General features: G+C 36.4%; 1 protein-coding gene across 1 annotated transcript in view; it reads left to right on the top strand.

Moving 5' to 3' along the window:
• Window positions 1–14,796, top strand: part of WDR70 (WD repeat domain 70) — a 136,298-nt gene that overhangs the window by 43,262 nt on the left and 78,240 nt on the right. The window contains exons 8-9 of the mRNA XM_056324158.1: window positions 4,206–4,359; window positions 6,521–6,597. Of these exons, the coding sequence (XP_056180133.1) occupies window positions 4,206–4,359; window positions 6,521–6,597 (231 nt within the window). The remainder of the gene's footprint in view (window positions 1–4,205; window positions 4,360–6,520; window positions 6,598–14,796) is intronic.

Here is a 14,796-nt window from a genome sequence, read left to right as displayed (position 1 = left end):
ATCAATAACACATCTAGCAAGGTACTTTCTGATATCTAACTAATGTGATGCACTTTATAAGATACTTTGGTATACTTTAAAAAGGGATTGAAATTTATTATGCTCAGTACGTAGTCCTTAGAATGTGTACTTTTAGTCATTATTGTCTGACAAATCTACAACTGAATTTTGGTCAGTTTGGAAGGTTAGAATGTGTATGATTGCAGATGTGCCAAGAGTCTAGATGATGAAAAACAAAAGCAATGAAAAAGCAAAATAGAAAGGGATTCTACTGATCTAAACTGTTAAAATCAGGAAAATGAAAAGTGGGCTTTGATTTGTAATGCAGTTCTAATCTGTTTGACAGACTTACCTCGTTATAATAAACCAATGAATGGCACATTTAATTTGAAAACATGACTTGGCAGATATGCTACTTTGAAGTAAATAGATAGAATTATGCAAATGTGAAGTCACATTCAGACTTTCCTGCCATGAATTTCATTTACCCAATTAGTAGGATACAATTTGTATTTTCCTCTCCTCTGTCATAACTGAACAGTAAGAAAGATCTGACAGTATTTAATGGTATAAGACATAATATAAACCCACAAATACAATGTACATTAACATACCATTTCAAGCAAAACCATTTGCAATATATTTGTAACCTCCTTTTGGCAAAAAATGATGGTAAAATACGAGTTTAATTGTTAACTGGGATAACAAGCATATCATATTATCCCTGATACTGTTCGTATAATGTGTTATAAGTATCTCATAAGTATTTTTATATGAATGTTCTTGGTGGAATGTACATTCTTGTGATTTGAGTATGTTGGAGTCTAAAATACATACAAATAGAAATATAAAATAACATTAAAAATAGTATTGACTGGTGAAAATTTGGGAATTTTACTTCTTGAAAGTCTCATGTACTAGTTTAGGGGTTTAAAAAATATATTATTTAAATACTCCTTCTGTATCTTTTTGTAAACATAAAACTGTAACTATAGCTGTGTCTGGTAAAAAGATCCATAGTCAAGAAAAAGTTATTTCATGCTGACATTGAGGCATGCTAGTGAGCACTATGTGGAATATTTTGTAACTTATTATACCCAGGTGTATATGTATCCTTTTTTTTTGCACAATGGAATATATTGCAAGGACTATTAGCATTCACAGACCTTAATTTCAAAGAATTCTGGGGAGTTCTGGTATGGAAGCTTTAGGTGTTAGCAGAAATCCAGCTCTAGAGCCATAAACTTAATTTCATTTTAAGAGTAAAAAAGCCTGAGAACAATTCCATATCATCCATACTCCATTTTGTAGCATAATACTAGGTTACTCTGTTTGTCCTTGGATGTGGGATGTAAGGGGAGGGGGGAAAAAACCTGACAACAAACTGTCATCTTCAAACTGCACCTTAGTGTTTAAGGAGAAGGCGATGGTAAGGTGCATTTGTGTCACGTGTGTAGAAATGGCGTGTCATGATTCTACCCATGTATGTAGCTTTTTTCTGCAGGTCCTGGCAAGAAAGTACAATGAACATTTGGCAGCTTTAAACAAAAATTACTTGGATTAATGCTATTAAAGAGAGCTGGTTTTCTGTTTCCTAAGACTTGTGCTTTAATATTAATAAGAACCAAAAATGCCTTCTTCAAGAACTGCCCCTGCAGAGCCTCACTTTTGGTCGCACTCCAATAAAAATCCGAGAAGCTGTAACTTCTGGGGCTTGGAGCTTATAGAACCAATTTTTGGGCATGATTTTAAAAGTCATACTGCACAATCGCTAAGTTTGTTGGTTCCCCCCACCCCTTCATTTAACAGAAAGGTTGCAGAAATATCTCAGACAAATTTTTCCGCATGACTGATTTGATGAATTATTAGTTCTGTTCCCATTGTGTTAGGTGCTGTAAAATCAGGTGCTCTTCCATGTTAGAAGAACTTTGAATCTAAGATGAATAAAAAGTTTGTTCAAACATACTGATATAAAACTACAAAGAAGCAGTGAGATGATACTGGTCAAATTATGAACAGTGACATCTTAACAGTGTTAATGTCTGTAGTTTTAATTTTGGTACTTCAGTGCTTGAAAAAGTTATCTCTGAAGACTCTGTGGGTCTTCACATACTGTGGATTCTGTCAGAAATCAGATTTTAGTTCTGGGCAATCTCTGATTATATCTAGTGGCCAAGTCCTCTGGATGCATAAGGCATGCATCAAGGAAAAATACTTAAACATGGGTTTTTTGGTTCTTACATTTGAACAATGAAAAGTGCAAAACATGATTCTGTGCTTTGGAGTTCTGTTAGGTATTTTCCTTTGAGAATTTCAGCATTAGAGTGTAAGATATGTTCATTAGCTAAGTACTTGATTCTGCATGCAGTACTCAAGTGGGGCTCAGGAATATGTTGAGCTTTGTGCAAATTGTGATACAGCAGGAGCACTCAGAAGTACAACTGGGGAAGATTTTTTTTAAAGGTATGCTTGTTAGTCAAAAGCTGAATCAAATGGCTTCTTTAGTCTAGGTTTATCAACTGTCTGCAGAGAATATTCTGGACTTAACTGCTTCTCCTGTGGTTTTTTTTTAAATTTTTTCAGTGTTTCCTGTGAGCTTAATGTGACTGGCCTTTCCTGCTTCTAAGCAAGCATTCATTTTTGCTCTGGAAGGTCAGGATGCTTTTTCAGACGTTGCCTGTGATCTGTTTTGGAAATTCCCGGATTTAGAGTGTCTCCTTTCTAGTAAAAATCAGAGTTTATAATACTTCAGCCAATTTGGCTGCTGGTTTGTGTTACATAATAGGGTGCTTGGAGCAGTTTTTGCCTTTTGAATCATCACGTAAACAGCTTTGCCAAACTTTTTTTGAATGAGAAACTTATGCTTAGTTTACATTACTATGATCAATGCAGAACTTCTAAAATACATATTACAATGTTCTCTGTGTTTTGTGTAGTAACTCACCGTTTTAAGGACAGTTTTAACAGATTATAGTTACTGCTGAGTCAGTGAAGAAGTCACTGTCATGTAAGTTAGCAATTTAACGTTACACATCTTACAAGTTGCATAGTCAGTTTTGTTGATCATTTGAGTGTTCATTTTACTGATCTGATATCATGTTAAAAGTAGTTTCCTTGAAGCTACTAGGATTTGAACATACATAGTTATGTTCTTCACCAAAATTAACATACTCCTTTGAGGGCAATTTGGATGTCATGGGAACCCGAATCTAGCTGGCAGATGTCTTCCAGCCCTTAATTTGGGGTTAAGTTAGCTACAGAGCTGAAGCATTAATATTAAGTAATGTTACCGTGCACATTCTGTTAGTGAGCCAAGATATAAATTCTGGCAGGTGGGGAGTGCATAGACTGCTTGCATTCTTTGCCATCCGTGCAATGGAGTATAGCCAGGTAGGGGATCCAAAGGGATATCTGCTTCAGGTACAGCAACTACAGCGAACTTTGTTCATCGAGCAGAATGCTGAGAGAAGATGCTGAAGCTGGAAATGGAATTCTCACCCATCAGTCATCTTCCCACTTTCAGTTAATAATTTTTTGTCATCTTGGTATTATTCCATGATTCCATAGAAGACATACCTTTACAGCAAAAGAGCAATCATCAAAGACATAGTTGACTAGACAGATTGTTATCTACTGTTATGTTTCCAGGGTTGATGGTGTATTCAATTTTCAGATTCTGATGAAACTGTAGCCCTGAACATAGAAAAAGAATTAAGAATGCAGACATATGACTGATTTTCTGGTGTACAATGTACAGTGGAGTTTTATGTAGGACTACAGCATCTTTTTGTAGTAATTTATAGATTACTGTAAATTTGCATGTTTTTGAGAAGATGAAAAAGAATTTTCAGCCCTGAGGAGCTGAATCTGACACACAGTTTTTAACTTGGCTTTATAAAAGCATTCTTAAAGTTAAATATGTTGGCCAGAAATGACATTTTGGTGCCAACTTTGTAAATAATATTGCTCCATGTGCTGTTTGATTGAAGAAAAAAAATGTGACATGCACACACATACAGGAATAAAAAGCTTTAATCCATTAATATCAGATTATCTTTTTCCCCACCTTTTTGATATAGGAATATATATAGGTTTATGTCTGCAATATGTTTTCTCACCATTGACACTTTTGTTTTAGTGTAGGCTTACAGGAACTGAAGTTAATTGAAACGTATTTTTTCTTTTTCTTACTTTTTTCTTTTTAGTCACCAAATCAAATCTTTACAGTATAGCAGCACGGGAGATGTCATTCTTGTTGTCTCTGGTAACTCTCAGGCAAAAGTTCTTGACAGAGATGGATTCCCAGTAATGGAATGCATAAAAGGAGACCAATACATTGTGGATATGACAAACACAAAGGTAAATTCAGAAATTAATTGAATGCCAGAAGACTGACAATAGAGCACAAGGCTGATGGGGAGCGGCTGGGGGAACTGGGGGGGGTCAGCCTGGAGAGGAGGCGGCTCGGGGGCACCTTGTGGCTCCCTGCAGCTGCCTGACAGGAGGGTGTGGGCAGGGGGGTCGGTCTCTTCTCCCAGGTGACAAGTGACAGGGCAAGAGGAAATGGCCTCAAGTTGCATCAGGGGACATTAAGATCAGATATTAGGAAAAGTTTCTTCACTGAAAAGGGTTGTCAAGCACTGGAACAGGCTGCCCAGGGATGTGGTAGAATCACCATCCCTGTGTTCAAAAACTGTGTATATGTGGTGCTTGGAGGCATGGTTTAGTGGTGGACTTGGTAGTCCTGGGTTAATGGTTGGACTTGATGTAAAGGCTTTTTCCAACCTAAATGATTCTGTGATTCTATGAATATAGAGTATTTTTGATCTTAATGAGAAGCCTCATAAAATTCAGTAAGGGAAAGTGCGAAGTGCTGTCTCTGGGATGTGATAGTCCCATTTATTACATGCTAGAAGTTGTGGGACCTTCATCCATGGATGGCCATAGATTTCATTCAAGGCCAGCTAGACAAAGCCATGGCTGACCTGATCTGGTGTTGGCTATAGTCTGCCTTTAAGTGGGAGGGTGACCTAGGTAAACTCAGAGTTCTCTTCCAGCTATCATTTCTATGGTGCTACAACAAATCCATCTATTTAAAAGCATATCTTTTAAAAATTGTCAGCTTCTCCCATACCCTTGTCCATCTAACAAAAAAATACTAGAAACTATTGATCTGGTCTATTATCTTGCTTTCTTCTACCCTCCATTTGTTTGCTGATACAATTTACCTCTTTTAGTGTAGTGCTTTGAACTTGTTACTGTTACACTCACGGCATGGAAGTAAGGCTAATAAGCAACTTGCAGATTTTTAATGGTAGTTAAAAATGCAAATGGGAAGGGCCGGTTCATAGTTTTGAAGTGTTTCAACAACTGTTGATTGGGTCCATATTTTGACAAGCTATGAGACAAGGATTCTGTTTACACAGATAATTTAAATTAAAATCAGTTTTTTTAAAATAGCTTAAGCCTAAAAAGTAATGATGATCTACTGCTCAAACTGATGATAAAATTGATTTATTTGTTCATGGTGAAGTGTATTGCCAAATAACTATGATAAATGCTGTTTTGCCTAAAGTTGTCAGATGACTATTTCTTCTGGCTAGTGATATGTATATAAAACCATCAAATAGTAACATCTGCTTTAGTTCTTGTTTACTTCAAAGTGATTCAGATTTTCTTTCTCTCCTGAACTTCTAGAATTCCAGTGTATTGTGGTCCAGCAGTCAAAATGCTGAAGTGTTTGTTGTTTTGTCCCATGAACTTTTCAGTATTGCTCACTGTATTTGTGCTTAAAGCAAACTGAAGTAATTCTACCGTTGCAGGAATAGTTTCCAAATTTCTCTTTGAATATAGTTAATGAGCATGTGCCTATACTTCAATGAAGTAAACCCAACTGGACAAAGACGTTTTATATTCATAGTCACCGTAGTGGCAATAGCTTACTTTGGATAAAATCCTTACCTTATTTTTTTTCCATCCTAAAGAAACAGGGCTGGCTACTCAGTTTGCAACTTCCAATCTTTTATGAGAAACTCAGTTTATTAAGTGGTTAAATCCATCTTGACTCTCAAATTCTGTTTCCTCAGTTTTCTTCAACATGGTCTTTGGCTGGTGTAGTTTGGCATTGAGTATATTTATTGTGTTACCCTGATAATTCTTGTTATTTCTGTTATTTCATGTAGCTTGGAACAATTTGCATGACACCATGTTGATGCCTCTTGTTTCAACCTTTCTCTGCATTACAGCTCTACAAAGAGGTTAAGTGGAAGTATGATTCCGTGCCATTTTCTGAAAGAAAAATGAAAAAAAGAATGGCAGGGGTTTATAATTTGAAAATGAAAACAAGCAAGGATTAAATGCATTTATAGTACATAAAATCTTTTATATCATTGTGATGTCAGTCAGCCGTTGCTGTGGTCAGAAGGGTCTGATTTGGCTTTCAGCTTTTATGTGATTTCACTGGAAGGTTTTGGAATAAAATTCATAAAATGTTGTAAGACCTTTGTGTTTGTTTTCTTAGGGTCATACAGCAATGCTCAATTCAGGCTGCTGGCATCCAAAAATAAAAGAAGAATTTTTGACGTGTTCTAATGATGGGTAAGTATTGAGCTCTATCTTTGTCAGGGCTTTTTGAAAGGCTTGTTTGTTTTGTGTTTCAGTATTGTGCCCTAATTTGCTTTAAATATCATCCTTTTAAATCTTGAGCAAGCGCTCAGGACAGTGTCAGGCAAAAATGCTGTTTCATCTCTAGATAATTAATGTATAATTTAGTTTTGTAATTTAAAATTTTAATGATATTTCGTGGAAATTATTGGTTAAATATGTTTTTACAAAGATTCTTTGACAAAATTTTACTTTGCCCGTTATATCTTCGAAGTAGAATAATTGCTGTGGAAAGACTCAAATGTAGCTGAGTTCACGGGGAAGATAGGGTATTTCAACTGGAAGCTTCAAGTTTTATGTTAAGTGTAATTGAATACTGATGGATATTGTTTGACAAGTGTCAAAGATTGTTAGAAAAGATTTTGTAGCTTCAGTCTTGATCTTTGTGGTTGCAGATGAACTGCAAAATGTCACTGTGGCAATTGCATGAATTACTAAAGTTAGTGCAGATGTCAGTAGCGAGATCACGAATGATTTCTGAATTATGTTTTAAATACACAATCTCCCTTACTCCAGGGTAACAGTGAGCAGGAAGACTAAATTGCCCCACTAATGTATCTGAAGTGTGGTCTGTGGTAAACGGAAGACTCCAATTATTGAATCACTTTAAAAGTGTGTGTGTGTGTTCCCTAAAGGAACTGACTTACTGGTTAACAAACAGGTACATGGAAAACAATTATTTTAATAGGAAAGATCACAATTTCTGATAAGACTGTAGCAGAAGAAAAAAACCCTTAAAATACTACAGTGTGCTTTATGGAGCAGTTCAGCTGCAAAAATGTGTGCAAGAAGCCAGCTATATATATTTTCCAGCTTGTAGGCACAATGGTTTTATATCCATAGTAGAAATATTTTTTAAATGGTAGAAAAGATGCTTTAAAAAAATTGTTGCTTTTTTGAATGTAGTTAAACATTAGTACAGCTTCTTGGTTAGGTTCAATAGTTTGTAGATAGTGAAAAACAAATCAAGGTATTACAAATCATGAAGATTGTCTAATTATGTGCTAAGAAAGTGTGTGTGTGTGTGTATATATATATATACACACACCAAATATTTGGGATATATATATATATACACCAAATATGGATTGAGTTGATCGATCCTTGATGCTTGTGTTGCTGTGAGCTGAAATGGTCAAGTAAGTGAAATCCAGATAAACACTACTATAAATGGCTACATAATTGCATTTTCAAGGACTATGTGGCTGACATTACAGGAAAATTTCATTTTCTTTCATGCTAGTGACAGGTCTTTCCAGGATTTGGACACATTGTGTCAAAAGAAACAATTTGGGTTGCTTAATTTGCAAACAGATCTAAAATGATAATGACAATATTCCCTCTGTGAAATTTAGTAACAGAAACCATAAAGTCTCCAAAGTTTAATCCGTAATTCATCTTAAGACTGGAGCTGTAAACTCAAATAGAATAGAATATTTCAGCTGGAAGGGACGCACAGCGGTCACCTAGTCCAGCCGCCTGACACCGCTTCAGGGCTGACCAAGGGTTAAAGCTCGTTACTAAGGGCATTGGCCAAATGCCTCTGAAGCACTGACAGGCCTGGGGCATCGCCCACCGCCCCAGGAAGCCTGTTGCAGTGTCTGACCACCCTCTCGGTGAAGAAGTGCTTCCTGACGTCCAGTCTGAGCCTCCCCTGGCGCAGCTTTGAACCCTTCCCGCGTGTCCGTCAGCGGATCCCAGGCAAAGGGATCAGCACCTCCCTCCCCACGCCCCCTCCCCAGGAAGCTGCAGAGAGCAGCGAGGTCGCCCCTCAGCCCCCTTTGCTCCAAACCAGACGAGCCCAGAGCCTCAGCCGCCCCGCGCAGGCCATGCCTTCCCGCCCTCCCACCAGCGCTGTTGCCCTCCTCTGGGCGCCTTCGAGGACCTTCACACCCTTCTGAAATGGCGGGGCCCAGCACCGCGCACAGCACCCGGGGTGAGGCCGCACCGGCGCTGGATGCGGTGGGACGTCGCCCCTTCTGAGCGGCGGGGTGGGCTGCCTTTGGTGCCCCCGGGATGCGGTTTGTCCCTCGGCTGCCCGGGCACTGCTGGCTCATATCGAGCCTGCTGAACTAAGTAGGAATCTGAGTAGGAAAGGTCATCTGATTATGCTAGTGTCTAATGAGCTCAGTAAACTTAATACAAAGAGATAAATAGAAGTGGTGTTTTCATTAGTTATGTTGTGTAAAGGTTTGTTAGTGGGTAGCACATCTCTGAAAATGTATGTTTCAGTAGTAAATGATAGCAGTTGTTGGTATTGTGCAATATTGGGTGAAATTTCTGACTTCTTTTTGGGGGTGTGTCTTGCTATTGTTTTTATAATGTTGAAGAATACTCAAGTGGAAATGTGGCTTTAAATAATGGAAAGTGCTGTCTAGTGATTTTTTTGAATGAGAGAAAATAACTGCCATAACATCCTCTATTACGGTAATTTCAGAGAGTATTTTGCCTTAACTGATTTGTGGTTAAAGGACACAGGTTTTTTTGAATTTCAAGCAAAAGCTATTTACAAATTCTGTTTTTACCAAGCATTCCAGAAACTAGGAATTTTGTATTTTGTTCTGATTATTTTACATCTTGCATTGAATGAGTTTATGAATGTGAATACACGTTAAAACTGTCTATCTATCTGCCTGACCCTTATGTGATGAAGAACTGTATTTCATTGATTTGTAAAGCTGGCTTTTTTTGAGTCTGTAGATTTGCACTTAAATACCTGCAGAAATATGAATCCATTGAAGAGTTTATGTGAAAACTTGGTTTATGTTGCATGCAAAGCAAACAAAACAACTATAACAGAAATTGAACTCTGAAGATGGTGGCCTTATCAGGTCAGACCAAAAGACTGGCAGTTTTTCGTCTAGAAAGAGGAGGTCTAAATGGGGTATAAACATATAATCAAAAGGTTTCAAAATGATCAGGACAGGAGATGAGCTGAATGTAGAATGAACGCTGTTTGCTAAACCCTGTTATACTAAGAGGCATTTGTTGAAAGTGGCTGAAGTTAAGTTTAAAACTAGTAAAAGAAAATACTTCTTTCTGGGTAGTATCCAAATATGTTCTGGGATGTGTTGTCACAGGAGGTTGTAGAGGCAGATTTAAAAAGTGATGACAAAAATTAATGTGTTGTGTTATTATTGCTGTGATCAAAGACTGATTACAGGGCTAAATGAATCTATGGTCAGACTTAGTAGCCTGTTTCTTATATTTTTATATGTTCTTCAGTAACAATTATTAATCTTGTGATATAATGCTTTTGCAGTGGTTTTATATTTAGAGTTGGTGTAGTTTTCATGTGACTAGGTTAACTGCTGGTAAAGTCTTTCTCAAAGAAGATGTAAGAGGAGATTGCAACTTCAGGTTGATATGTTGAAAGCAGGAGTTTTCATGATGCATAATGAGGTTAGAAAGCAAAATTTGCACGTAGACTTGTGGAGTTAAACACATTTAAAATATATTTTAAATCAATGCTTTTAAAATATTTAAAATACATATTTCTTTTTCTTTTCATGCTAATCTGCTGTAACTCAAATTCATCCTTGGGGATGGTCATTATGAGCACCTGACAGTTTCTTCTGATACCAAATAATTAAGCCTGTAGTAGTATCCTGAACTGAAAAGTAATTAAAATGAAGGCTCTTAATATTACTATTGTAAAAGAAGTATTTTGAGAGGTGGTCTGTTTATTGTGATTTATTCATGGCATTCAAATTTGCTCGACATTTTAAAAAATGATAATCCTCTAAGTAGGTTTGGACTATAATGTATTCTAATCTGTGGTTATTAGGCTAGTTGTAAATTTACTACTTCAGACTGCAGATATATGGGTTACCAGCAGGGAGTCTCAGCGTGTTTTGTATGACTGGTCAAGGACACAATCTTGAACTTGGAAAAGACTACATAGGAAGAAGACACAGTTCCATCTAACTCCTATACGAGACAAACAGAAGTTGGTTAGCTTACACACCGTAATGAGCCAGACTTCAGAGCCAGCAGTTACAGAATAAGTCTGAAAACTCCTCTTGTTAACTTGTCTTAAGTACATGTCCGCTTATGTGACTGTTAGTGAATGCATACAGCTTACAGTAGTTTACTTCTTTTTGTTTTCATTGAAAATATTCCAGATGATAGGTTGTTAAGACACGTAATACCATATTGTTTCTTCTTTTATCTTATAGTAAGTTTAAAAAAACCCTTTAAAAAGAATAGCTTTATTATTATTCAGTTAGAGATGAATAATAATTCTGTTGTGCTTTTACAGATTGTTCAAGCTTTATTAGCTTTTAATTGCAGAAGGAAGTAAGAAATTTGTCAGTTCTGTAAGTAATCTGGTGATTCACCTTAAGAGAATGGATGAATAACACTAACCTAGAGATTTAGCTAAGGAGTTTTTTACTTGAATGCATTTTTTCAAGTAAGTTAAATCTTGTGCATATATTCGTAACTATGAAATGTTGATTTTAGCTTTCCAGCATTTCAAGTGATTAGAATAAAATTGTATCAGAAGAAAAGATAGACATAAAAACTTCAGTTGTCTTCTCTATGGAACTGCAGTAATTCTGTCTTTAAAAGTTTGCCTTACAGATATGATTATTTCAATTTTTGCTAGTTTGGCTGTTGTTAATTCATACCTACCTTTCACTGTGTTTAAAGCATACATACAAAGCTGTTTACAGTATTGGTATTAATGATACAAACTTTCTTCATGCTCAGGCTGTCTTTTAATTTATGGCAGTTCATTTATGTTACCTAGAACTTTAAATACCCCACAGCTATTCCTGAAAGATCAGTCTCTTTTAATTGCATGTACTGGGTGCCATTCTAGATAATTCTTAGATACAATGTGATCAACAACATCTCTGTGCTTTTTGTAATGCCTTTACCACATTTTTCAGGCTTTTTTGGAACATATGCTTAAGGCAAGGATCTGTCAATATGTCAGCAGTGTGTTTAGCATGTCTGCAGAACTGCAGTGAAGTTTATAGTAACAGAAATACCAACATTAATGCATTGCCTAAAAGGGAAAGAAAATTTTGAAAATGAGAAAGACTTTAAAAATTATTCTGCTCTCTGGAAATATACCTAACAGTGAACTAAAAAAAATACCCAGTGTTCTAAGAGATAACTAACTCCTTGTTTATATCATTCCAAAATATCAGTTGACTTCTATGTTAAAACAAAGGAGGAAGAGGAAACGGATAATATTGTTTTCATTATTTGGATGTTTTCTTATCACAAATGTGATAGGTAGTGCTTTATGAATAAGCAAGAGACCTCAAGGATATTAAATGTTCCAGCAACAGGTGTTCTATTTCCCTACTGTCATATATTTTTACCTCCTAGGAGTAGAATTGCAGCCAAACTTGAAATTTAGCAGTCCTGAACTTTATGATTTGTTGTTGCAGCTAGGGCTGTGGTTGATTAACAGCAGGTTAGCCGTAGAAAATTCTTCTCACAAGTCTTCCCTCTCTCACTTTCTATTAAGTTATGTTCATACTCTTTAAAAAGGTATCATAGAGAATATTGACTGCCATCACCAAGTGATATCTCTAGGAAGTTCTTCAGGGATAAATTGTGCTTCATCTTAGATCTATCTACATTTAAAAAGGTGGAGTTATTTCAGCAAAGTAGCTTCAAATCTTCAGAAATAAAACTGAGCATTTAAGGTACAATTTAATCCTTAGACTTTTGTCAGATGCATTGTTTAAATATGAAGCTACTCTGCTCCATGGTATAGGGTGTTAAACGGCTTTTTAAAATCATATACTGCTGCTTAGTAAATGTTCTCTGTGTCTTAATGAAAAAGAAGACAGATTTCTGCCACTTGTGTGAATTAGAGTGATGACCATAGAGTGTTCAGAAAGGAAAAGTGAATACATTCTTAAAATCCTACTTTTCAAGTTTAAAACTATTAACTCTTTTGCAATGGTAGCTTAACTACCTTTTTTAATGGAACAGTTGACAGTAAGCCTAATTACATTTCCAATTATGGTTTGTAATTTCAAGCTTGCAGAATATAATTTGTGAAGGACAAGTGCTATGGATAGTTCTGTGTAACTTCCATCTGAAGTTTACAAGCAGTGCTGTTTAGAAGTTTTTTCTCTTTGGGACACCTAGACACTACTTGTGGTGGGTTTTGAAATGATACATCTTAGTGAACAGTGCTGTTTCACGATCACTTTTATCTCTGGTGCCTTTCACTTTTCATATATTAACCAATTCCATTCTACTAACCAGGTTCACATCTAGAATAGCTGCTGTCCTGTCTCCCTCCCATTAGCTGCCTTGTTTCTAGGTCTATGTATGTGTCAGCTGTCAGTATAGGACTTCTCCTTCATGACCAGTGGTTTCTGGCAAGTGTTCCTTTAGGCCCAGAACTGCATAAAGGCTTGATAGCTTGACAGAAAAGGGATTTGAGCAAGATCTGGACTTTGCTCAAGATGACCAGCCGTCAGTTTTCCTGCCTATAGATCAATCAATTGCTTTTCCTTCCACAATGGCATTCTGCTTGTCTGGCAAGCTCCTTCAGCGAAAATTATTCTGTTTTCATTCAGTTGATGAGGTCTGTGCAGCATAAGTTTTAGAGCCAAGTCACCTACTACAGTTCACATACTTGCTCCTTATAAATATATTTTCCCCCTGCCATGGTAGTATGTTCTAAGGAGAGCATAATATTAGTATCTTCAGCCTGCTTGACCATGCACTGTGAAGGACAGCTCTGCTAGCTGTGCAACGGGGATTACTTGGCATTTCTCCTGGATTTATAGAATCTAATCTTTAGATTACATACTGTCTGCTCACTCTAGGTTGATAGCCTCTTAGCCTAAGATAATTAGGCTTTAAGTGAATGCAACCCTGGAGTTTGTCTGAACTCTGTTGAGGCCTGGAATAGCTTGGTTGACAGCTTAAGAACTGAACCTATAATTTTACTTTTTTTGAATGTTTTAAGTGTCAGTGATGCTGTGCATATGAAGACATAGATGAGAGCAGAATCTGGACTTGTGCAGTTCAGTGTTAAGTGTAGTTGTATTGTCTTGCTGTTACACAGAATTTGTAGATTTTGTGAATAATGTATTTGAATAAATATGACAATTAAATTTGTTATATATACTGACATTTTTTAAAAGCACCAAACAAACTACAATACTGAAGAAAGTTTTTGGATAAATATTATTAGTCTTAAAGCCTTCAGTGTGTTAAACATTTTATGTGTAATAAATACAGTTAACACTGATCAGTCTGCAGCTTAGAAGACTGCTGACAGCATTAAGATAGCAATGCCAAGGCTACTACTAAGATGTTTGTATAATCGTTCATTAGAACCTAAGCTTCAACAATACATTTGTCTTCACAAATTTGAAGACTAGTTTGCAAATTATACTTGAAAATAATTACTAATATTTTACCTTCATCTAGGGTAACATTTAAAAATCTTTGTTTAATTGCAAAGTCTTAGGCTTGTGCTTTTGTGCAGTTTCCAGATTTGGTTCTTAAAACAAGATGCATGCTTTGGAGTATAGAACCTGCATTGGGGTCCAAAGCTATTACTCCCCGAAGAGGTCTCCCTGAATTAAATCTAGTTGCATCATACAGCTTTATAGGGTAGGGAATGCAGGTAATACAGAGTGAAACAACTGAATTTGCCAGCGGTATAGTATTGCTTGGAATTCAGTTCTAGGAAAAAAAGGGATTCTTGCCAAGTAGTTTCAAGCACGTAGGTATGTAGGTGTATGTACAGATGCATATTTACTTCATTCCGTATGAAGATGAAATTCTGAAGTTTGAAAATTGTTTCTTCAGGATTTTTATGAGACAGTTTTCCTCCAAGACAGTATGGCAGTTTATGCAAAATTTCAGAGTTAATTTAGAACATAAAAGAATACAATTCTGTTCAGTGATGTATTTTTAGTCATACCAAGGTGAAGTTGTTTTTTATTATGGCAAGAAACTTGAAAATTCTTTTTTTTGCCAGATGAAAATATACATTAAATTTTTTTTTGTTTATTTGGCAAGCACAGGATTTAAATATTCACAGTACTCCAGTGCTTTCTGGACAGTTTCCTTTTAGAACTCTGCAGTGAGCAGAGCAAGAAGGGGCAGCCTTTTCAAAGGAAGTTTGCCTTCGCTAGTCAG

Source organism: Falco biarmicus, chromosome Z (assembly GCF_023638135.1).
Source record: "Falco biarmicus isolate bFalBia1 chromosome Z, bFalBia1.pri, whole genome shotgun sequence".
Lineage (NCBI taxonomy): Eukaryota > Metazoa > Chordata > Aves > Falconiformes > Falconidae > Falco > Falco biarmicus.
This window is presented reverse-complemented; position numbering and strand designations above follow the sequence as displayed.